Here is a 9,952-nt window from a genome sequence, read left to right as displayed (position 1 = left end):
GGAGGTTACAAGGTGATCAGCTTGTCCCACGGGGGGCTCACAGTCTTAATCCCCATTTTACAGATGAGGTCACTGAGGCCCAGAGAAGTGAAGTGACTTGCCCAAAGTCACCCAGCTGACAATTGGCGGAGCCGGGATTTGAACCCATGACCTCTGACTCCAAAGCCCGGGCTCTTTCCCACTGAGCCACGCTACTGTCTTCTCCCCCTCTAGACTGTAAACTCATTGTGAGCAGGGAATGTGACTCCTAACTCCGTTGTATAGTACTCTCCCAAGTGCTTAGTACAGTGTGCCCTCTAGACTGTGAGCCCACTGTGGGCAGGGCTTGTCTCTATTTTTGGCTGCTTTCCAAGCACCTAAGTACAGTGCTCTGCACACAGTGAGTGCTCAATAAATATGATTGAGTGAATGCTCTTCCTTCCCTCCTTCCTTCCACACTTCCTTCCCTCCTGCTCCACTCCCCATTTCCCTCCCCAAGGGAAGGCAACTACAGGCCCCCCGCCTCGAAATGTGATCAAATCCGGAAATTCCAGCCACGTGCACACCCTCTGAGCCAGGGATTCTGAGCAGCAGGAAGATTTAGGAGAAACTGAAACTCATCTCTAGTGGGGGTGGGGGTGGGGGAGTGGGCACAGGGAGTTTAAAAGGCTCCAGTTTCCCTTGGTCCCAGTTCAAGCAGAATCTTGCCCCTGCTCACCCTCTCCCGGCCTTTTCCTGCTTGGATCATGCATCTCTTGGGAGCACATTCCCCAAGGAGTAGCCCAAGCCACGCGGAAAAACTCCAGCAGGATGGGCAGCTGCTGTTGCCAATGGTGAGTCCAAGGGGCGGCCGGAGGCGGGGGGCATTAGCTCCTTGTGGGCAGGGAATGTGTCCTATTGGACTCTCCCAAGCGCTTAGTTCAGTGCTCTGCTCACATTAATCAATCAATCAATCAATCGTATTTATTGAGCGCTTACTATGTGCAGAGCACTGTACTAAGCGCTTGGGAAGTACAAATTGGCAACACATAGAGACAGTCCCTACCCAACAGTGGGCTCACAGTCTAAAAGGGGGAGACAGAGAACAGAACCAAACATACCAACAAAATAAAATAAATAGGATAGAAATGTACAAGTAAAATAAATAAATAAATAAATAAATAGAGTAATAAATATGTACAACCATATATACATATATACAGGTGCTGTGGGGAAGGGAAGGAGGTAAGATGGGGGCATGGAGAGGGGGACGAGGGGGAGAGGAAGGAAGGGGCTCAGTCTGGGAAGGCCTCCTGGAGGAGGTGAGCTCTCAGCAGGGCCTTGAAGGGAGGAAGAGAGCTAGCTTGGCGGAGGGGCAATTAAGTGCACATTAAGTGCTCAGTGCATGAAGAAATTACCTGTAGAGTCTAAATTACTTATGCATATTAAGGTCTGAATCTGTCAGCTCCTTGTGGTCAGGGAATACTAGCTCTTTTCTGTTGGACTCTTCCAAGCATTTAGTACGGTACTCTAAGCCCACTAAGCGCTCAATAAATATATAAATCACTTATATAAATGCAAATTACTTCTTTACGTGAACGTCTGAATCTCCTTCTAGACCATCAGCTCCTTGTGGGCAGGGATCATGTCTACTAACTCTGTCTTATTGGACTCTCCCAAGCACTTAGTATACTAAACACTCAATAAATATATAAACTGCTTATATATTACAAACTACTTATTTATATTAATGTCTGAATCTCACTCTAGGTTGTAAGTTCCTTGTGGGCCGGGAACATATTTCTAGACTGAAAGCCCAGTGTGGGCAGGGATTGTCTCTCTTTGTTGCTGCATTGGACTTTCCAAGCGCTTAGTACAGTGCTGTGCTTACAGTCATTCATTCAATCATATTTATTGAGCGATTACAGTAAACGTTCAATAAATATGACAATGAATGAACGTATCTTCCAACTCCGTTCTATTGAGCTCTGTATGCACTAAGGGCTCAATAAACATATATATTACTTATATATTATAAATTACTTACATTAATGTCTATCTTCCCCTCTAGATTGTAAGCTCCTTGTGGGCAGGGAACGTGCCTGCTAACTGTTGTTTTGTACTCTCTTAAGTGCTTAGTTCAGTGCTCTGCACATACTAAGTGCTCAGTAAATAAATAAATTACTTATATCGTATAAATGACTTATTTATATTACTGTCTTCTCCCCCTCTAGACTGTAAGCTCATTGTGAGCAGGGAACGTGCCTGCTAACTCTGTTGCTTTGTACTCTCAAGTGCTTAGTTCAGTGCTCTGCACATACTAAGTGTTCAGTAAATAAATAAATTACTTATATCGTATAAATGACTTATTTATATTACTGTCTTCTCCCCCTCTAGACTATAAGCTCATTGTGAGCAGGGAACGTGCCTGCTAACTCGGTTGTTTTGTACTCTCTTAAGTGCTTAGTTCAGTGCTCTGCACATACTAAATGCTCAATAAATAAATTCCTTATGCAGTATAAATGACTTATTTATATTAATGTCTTCTCCCCCTCTAGACTGTAAACTCACTGTGAGCAGGGGACGTGACTCCTAACTCTGTTGTATAGTACCCTCCCAAGTGCTTAGTACAGAGCCCTGTAGACTGTGAGCCCACTGTGGGCAGGGATTGTCTCTATTTTTGGCTGAATTGTACTTTCCAAGCACCTAGTACAGTGCTTTGCACACAGTGAGTGCTCAATAAATGCGATTGAGTGAATGCTCTGCACACAGTAGGCGCTCAATAGATACCACTGATTGATTGATTGGGATCTCTTGAGCCTTGGGGGCGGGAGGGCTTCGCCTCACAACTAGCCGGAGTCCCTAAAATGTCCTCAGTGCAAGAATCAATGTCTGTGTCCCTGCTCTCGCCCTGAGAGTCTCTTCCTAGATTTTAGTGGGGGGCGAGGGAGTCCTTAATAATAATAATAATAATGGCATTTATTAAGTGCTTACTATGTGCAAAGCACTGTTCTAAGCGCTGGGGGTATACAATGTGATCAAGTTGTCCCACGTGGGGCTCACAGTCTTAATCCCCATTTTTACAGATGAGGTAACTGAGGCTCAGAGAAGTTAAGTGACTTGCCCAAAGTCACACAGCAGACTTGTGGTGGAGCCGGGATTCGATCCCATGACCTCTGACTCCAAAGCCCGTGCTCTTTCCACTGAGCCACACTGCTTCTCTAGTCCTTCCCTCTAGCCCCACCATCCTCTCCCCTCCATCCCTCATCCGGAGAAGCAGCATGGCTCAGTGGAAAGAGCCCCGGCTTTGGAGTCAGAGGGCATGGGTTCAAATCCCGACTCTGCCCCTTGTCAGCTGGGTGACTTTGGGCAAGTCACTTCACTTCTCTGGGCCTCAGTTCCCTCATCTGGAAAATGGGGATTAAGACTGAGAGTCCCACGTGGGCCAACCTGATCACCTTGTATCTCCCCAGTGCTTAGAACAGTGCTTTGCACATAGTAAGCGCTTAACAAATATTATTATTATTATTATCCCCCTCCAAGGACCTGGTGCTTTCTTTCCTCACCAGCACCAGTCCACCCCCTGCGCTGATCCAAAGAGCTCCTTGCTCTTCCAATCAATCAATGGTATTTACTGAGCGCTGAAGTAAATATTATATATTTATTTACTATCGGGAGCGTCCAATCCAACAGAGTAGACGGGTTCCCTGCCCACGACGAGCTCACAGTCTAGGGGGAGAGGCCGACTTCAATAGAAATAAAAGAATTACAGATACGGGCGTAAGTGTGGAGGGGCTGAATATCAGGTGCAACTTCTCTCCCCTCAACCTTCACTCTTCTCCTGAGACTCAGCTTTGTCAATATATCAATAATAATAATAATAATGATGGCATTTGTTAAATGCCTTTTAGACTGTGAGCCCACTGTTGGGTAGGGACTGTATCTCTATGTTGCCAATTTGTACTTCCCAAGCGCTTAGTACAGTGCTCTGCACATAGTAAGCGCTCAATAAATACGATTGATTGATTGATTGATTGATTTGTTAAGCGCTTACTAGCACTGTTCTAAACGCTGGTGGGGGGGGTGGGGATAGAAGGTGATGAGGTTGTTCCACATGGGGCTCACTGTCTTCACCCCCATTTTACAGTGTATATATGTTTGTACATATTTATTACTCTATTTATATTACTTGTACATATATATTTATTTTATTTTGTTAGTATGTTTGGTTTTGTTCTCTGTCTCCCCCTTTTAGACTGTGAGCCCGCTGTTGGGTAGGGACCGTCTCTAGATGTTGCCCATTTGTACTTCCCAAGCGCTTAGTCCGGTGCTCTGCACACAGTAAGCGCTCAATAAATACGATTGATTGATTGATTGATTGAGGCCCAGAAAAGTGAAGTGACTTGTCCAAAGTCGAAACCCATGAGCCAAACCCACGTTCTTTTCACTGAGCCACGCTGCTTCTCTTCACCCAAGTGTCCGGGCTCCCCCTCAAACTCCCTGGCTGTCACCTATTTATTCTTTGCCTCGCTCCTCAAAACAGGAGCCCGGTTGTCCAACCGACGGCCTTCTGTCCTGGGCTTCCTAAATGGACCACGGCAAAGCAGCTGCCCTCTGGAAACCCGTCACCGAGCCATAGCTGGGGTTTTAGACTCTTCCGAATTTCAAGGAGGGTTGGGGTGCGGGTCTCCCCTCATTCCCCGGCACTTCCTGGAGGACTTCCAAAGGAGGGAAGGGTGACGTGGAGGTTGTCCGGGGTGGGTGGGCCCGGCTCAGCCGTGGCTTTTCCCTGGACAGGATCCCGGGAGGATGGAGAGGCAGCTGAAGAGGCGACAGAAGAACTGTGAAGCAGCCCAGCGCAGCCGGCAGAAGTACACTGAGAAGGCGGATGAATTACACCAGGTCAGCTTCCCTTCCTCTCCCCGGCAAGTGCTCCTCGTTCACTTCCCTCCCATCCCGCTTCCTCCTACTAATAATTATTAAACGCTTGCTCTAATCAGCTCGGGCCCAAACTCCATCCCATCCGGGCAGTTCAAGCGGGAGGGAGAGCGGCTGTTTTATCCCCATTTTACAGAGGAGAAAACGAGGCCCAGAGAAGTTAAGCTAGTCATGGTTTATTTATTTTTTTTAATGGTATCTGTTAAGCGCTTACTATGTGTCAGGCCCTGTACTGAGAGCTGGGGCAATAATAATAATAATAATGGCATTTATTAAGTGCTTACTATGTGCAAAGCACTGTTCTAAGCTCTGGGGAGGTTACAAGGTGATCAGGTTGTCCCACGAGGGGCTCACAGTCTCGTGGCTCAGTGGAAAGAGCACGGACTTTGGAGTCAGAGGTCATGGGTTCGAATCCCAGCTCTGCCGATTGTCAGCTGTGTGACCTTGGGCAAGTCATTTCACTTCTCTGGCCCTCACTTACCTCATCTGTAAAATGGGGATTAAGACTGTGAGCCCCCCGTGGGGCAACCTGATCACTTTGTAACCTCCCCAGCGCTCAGAACAGTGCTTTGCACATAGTAAGCGCTTAATAAATGCCATTATTATTATTTTTATTATTATTCATCCCCATTTTCCAGATGAGGTAACCGAGGCCCAGAGAAGTGAAGTGACTTGCCCAAAGTCACACCGCTGACAATTGGCGGAGCCGGGACTTGAACCCATGACCTCGGAGATACAAGCTAATTAGGTTGGACACTCGGGGCTCACAGTCTTCATCCCCATTTTACAGGTGGGGTAACTGAGGCCCAGGGAAGGGAAGTGACTTGTCCAAGGTCACACAGCAGACAGGCGGCAGAGCTGGGATCAGAACCCAGGTCCTTCGGACTCCCGGGCCCGGGCTCTCGCCGCTAATCCACGCTGTCTCCCGCCTCTCCGTTGACCCTGCTATCCGTGCCCTGCCCTTTCCTTCCTCTTCCTCCCTTCCCGTCTGGCCTCACCTCTGCCCCACCCCAGAGAATATAATTATTCCCACTTGATGGACAGAAAATTCCCTTCCACTGCAGTCCAGGGGAAGGGAGAGGGGTCGGACACCCGCTTTTGGAGAGGGTGACCGGGGGCGACTTGGAAAGCCGAGGGGTGGGAGGCAGGATTCCTGTGTACTGGATTCCTTCCCAGTTTTCCTTCATTGCCCTCCCCCTCATTCCCAAGTCCATAGGTTGCACGAGGAGGAATCTGAAACCAAATGGCAAATGCACCTGAGGGAAAGGCTTGCAGCTGGTCAGAGCCAAATAAACCCTGCCCCGCCTGTTGTGGCCAGGAAATGTGTCTCTTATACTGCTAGACTGTACTCTCATTCATTCAATTGTATTTATTGAGCGCTTACCGTGTGCAGAGCACTGTACTAAGCGCTTGGGAAGTCCAAGTTGGCAACATCTAGAGACGGTCCCCACCCAACAGCGGGCTCACAGTCTAGAAGGGGGAGACAGACAACAAAACAAAACATATTAACAAAATAAAATGAATAGAATAAATATGTACAAGGAAAATAGAGTCTCTAATTAAATAGAGTAATAACTATGTACAAACATACTCTCCCGAGCGCTTAGTACAGCCATCTGCAAGCGTTCAGTAAATACCATCGACCGACTGACTCTGGTCTGTCTGAGTCATGAGCGGTTTAGGCCTGAGGAGAGCGACAGGCCGTCGCGATGGACGACAAGGAGAGTTATTAATCCAAACAAAGGCAGCCAGGGATGCTATCGGGGGACTCTTCACAATGGTGGGAGAAGCAATAGTATCGATTAAATGCCTATACTAGAGAAGCAGCGTGGCTCAATGGAAAGAGCCCGGGCTTTGGAGTCAGGGGTCATGGGTTCAAATCCCGCTCTGCCAACTGTCAGCTGTGTGACTTTGGCCAAGTTACTTAACTTGATGTGATGTGGAGCTACAGAGAGAAGCAGCGTGGCTCAGTGGAAAGAACACTGGTCATGGGTTCAAATCCCGGCTCCGCCAATTGTCAGCTGGGTGACTTTGGGCAAGTCACTTCACTTCTCTGTGCCTCAGTTACCTCATCTGAAAAATGGGGATTAAAAACTGTGAGCCCCCCGTGGGACAACCTGATCACCTTATAACCTCCCCAGCGCTTAGAACGGTGCTTTGTACATAGTAAGTGCTTAACAAATACCATTATTATTATTATTATTATTATTATTATTATTATTACACTGTGCAGAACGCTGTAATCAACCAATGTATTTCCTTACTGTGTGCAAAGCACTGAACTAAGCATTTGGGAGAGTCCAATACCACAGTATAACAGAGTGGTTAGATGTAAGTGCTGGGAAAGAATCCACTGGTGGAAATTAGACACCGTCCCAGCCCCTCAAGGGGCTCCTGTGTGACTTTGGGCAAGTCACTTCGCTTCTCTGGGCCTCAGTTACCTCATCTGTAAAATGGGGGCTAAGACTGGGAGCCCCGTGAGGGCAGGGACTGAGTCCAACCTGATGAGCCTGTATCCACCCCAGCACTTAGTACAGTATCTGGCGTAGAGTAAGCACTTAACAAATACTATTTTTTAAAAAAGTGGGGGGCCCGGAGCTGGCTGCTGACATGGAAGGAGAAAATAAAACAATCGAAACAGAGAATGAAGAGAAAAGATGAGGGCAGGGAGAAATCAATCCATTGATCGGTGGTATTTACCGAGCATTTCCTGGGAGAGTCCAGTGCAGTGGAATTGGTAGATTTCTGCCTACAGGGAGGTTACAGTCTACAGGAGGAAACAGGCATTAAAAGAGATGATTGTGGTATTGTTCTCTCCCAACCACTCAGTCCAGAGCTCTGGACTGTTTAATTCTATTTATTCTGATGCTTTTGACACCTGTCTACTTGTTTTGTTGTCTGTCTCCCCCTTCTAGACTGTGAGCCCGTTGTGGGGTAGAGACCGTCTCTATATGTTGCCGACTTGTACTTCCCAAGCACTTAGTCCAGTGCTCTGCACACCATAAGTGCTCAATAAAGACGATTGAGTGAAGGAATGAATGCTTGACACACAGTAAGCACTCAAATAATAATAATAATAATGATGACATTTATTAAGCACTTACTATGTGCAAAGCACTGTTCTAAGCGCTGAGGGGGATACAAGGTGATCAGGTCGCCCCACGTGGGGCTCACAATCTTAATCCCCATCTTCCAGATGAGGTCACTGAGACACAGAGAAGTGACGTGACTTGCCCAAAGTCACCTAGCTGACAATTGGCGGAGCCGAGATTTGAACCCATGACCTCTGACTCCAAAGCCCGCGCTCTTCCCACTGAGCCACACTGCTTCTCATCAAATACCACGGTTTGGTTCGGGATCGGGAAAATACAAAGTCAGACCTGTGGTTTGAAGGGGTAGGGTTTCGATCAGTCAATCAGTCACTCGATCGGTGGTTTTTACTGAGTGCTTACTGTGTGTAGAGCGCTGGACTGAGCGCTTCTAGCTGTCTTAGCCGCCACTCTAGCCTCCCTGACTGGCTTGAGTCTCGGCCATTGGCCTACAATAGCTGTCGCCCCCAACTTTGCTTCCCAGCCCCCCCGCTCCCCATTTCTGTTTGTTTATGCCTCCTCCCCTTCCCCTTCTTCCCCCCCACCAGCAGCATGAGCGTCTGGAGAAGGACAACAAGGCTCTTCGGAGGGAGATCGAGGCCCTGCAGGTGGAGGTGAAATCCTGGCTCTGGTTCCTTGACGAGCACAAGCATATCTGCCCCCTGGAAGGGGGGAAACGTCCGGCTCCCTCGGGGGTCCAGCCTCCGCCCACCCCCGGCCTCCACGGACCACCCGGGACCGGGCCGCTGCAGGCTTCTCCACTCCCGTCTCCCTCTCCCGCTTCTTCCGTTCCGGCCCATGACCCCTCCGAGCTCTTCGGCCCTTGCTCCATTTCCATCCCTCCGGCCCCTCTCTCGCTCTCTCCGCGCCCCTCCAGGCCCACCCCGCCCTCCGTCCCGTCTCCTCCTCTGCCTTCTCCGGCCCTGTTGTCCCCGGCCTCCGGATTCACCGCTGGGCCGCCGCCAACCCCGGCCCATCCTTCCGGGAATGCCGGAGACTCTGGGGAGAGGGGCACGTGGGCCTCCCGCCTCAGCCACCCTCCCACCCTGGGGCTGGCGGATCCGCGCGTCACCGAGCTGGGGGGCTCCCCCGCTTCCCCCCAGACCGAATGGAGAGGGCTGGGCCTAGGATTTGGACCCCATCCGGGCCCCCCCTGCCCGCTCCTCTCTTTCCCTGACGTGTGACCCCGACGGTACCCTCTCCCCCCCGGATGCTGTCGCAGAAGCGGCGTGGCTCAGCGGAAAGGGCCCGGGCTTTGGAGTCAGAGGTCACGGGTTCAAATCCCGGCTCCGCCAATTGTCAGCTGGGTGACTTTGGGCAAGTCACTTCACTTCTCTGGGCCTCAGTGACCTCATCTGGAAAATGGGGATTAAGGCTGTGAGCCCCCATGTGGGACAACCCGATCACCTTGTAACCTCCCCAGTGCTTAGAACAGTGCTTTGCACATAGTAAGCGCTTAATAAATGTCATCATTATTATTGTTATGATTCCCAGGGCCTCAGTGACCTCATCTGGAAAATGGGGATTAAGACTGTGAGCTCCCCCTTGTAACCTCCGCAGCGCTTAGAACAGTGCTTTGCACATAGTAAGCGCTTAATAAATGCCATTATTATTATTATTATTATTATGATTCCCTGGGCCTCAGTGACCTCATCTGGAAAATGGGGATTAAGACTGTGAGCTCCCCCTTGTAACCTCCGCAGCGCTTAGAACAGTGCTTTGCACATAGTAAGCGCTTAATAAATGCCATTATTATTATTATTATTATTATGATTCCCAGGGCCTCAGTGACCTCATCTGGAAAATGGGGATTAAGACTGTGAGCCCCCCCCCTTGTAACCTCCGCAGCGCTTAGAACTGTGCTTTGCACATGGTAAGCGCTTAATAAATGCCATTATTATTATTATTGTTACCTCCCACCTGAGGCCTGGTTCATCATCATCATCATCAATCGTATTTATTGAGCG

The 9,952-nt window shown here is 49.1% G+C and overlaps 1 protein-coding gene across 2 annotated transcripts; it reads left to right on the top strand.

Annotated features, from left to right (window-relative positions):
- The first annotated feature begins 725 nt into the window (after window positions 1-725).
- BATF2 (basic leucine zipper ATF-like transcription factor 2) lies at window positions 726-9,199 on the top strand. 2 transcript variants are annotated; one of them, XM_038765093.1, is made up of 3 exons: window positions 726-812; window positions 4,756-4,860; window positions 8,534-9,199. In XM_038765093.1, exons 1-3 carry the CDS (start codon window positions 726-728, stop codon window positions 9,167-9,169), a joined length of 828 nt encoding a protein of 275 aa, XP_038621021.1. In that variant the 3' UTR covers window positions 9,170-9,199. The 2 variants fall into 2 exon arrangements, with proteins under 2 accessions (XP_038621021.1, XP_038621023.1); XM_038765095.1 differs by having other exon boundaries at window positions 740-812; window positions 8,537-9,199.
- The last annotated feature ends 753 nt before the right edge of the window (window positions 9,200-9,952 follow it).

This window comes from Tachyglossus aculeatus, chromosome 22 (genome assembly GCF_015852505.1).
Source record: "Tachyglossus aculeatus isolate mTacAcu1 chromosome 22, mTacAcu1.pri, whole genome shotgun sequence".
Classification (NCBI taxonomy): Eukaryota; Metazoa; Chordata; class Mammalia; order Monotremata; family Tachyglossidae; genus Tachyglossus; species Tachyglossus aculeatus.
Note: the sequence above shows the minus strand (reverse complement) of the source record. Positions and strands in the feature narration are given on the sequence as shown.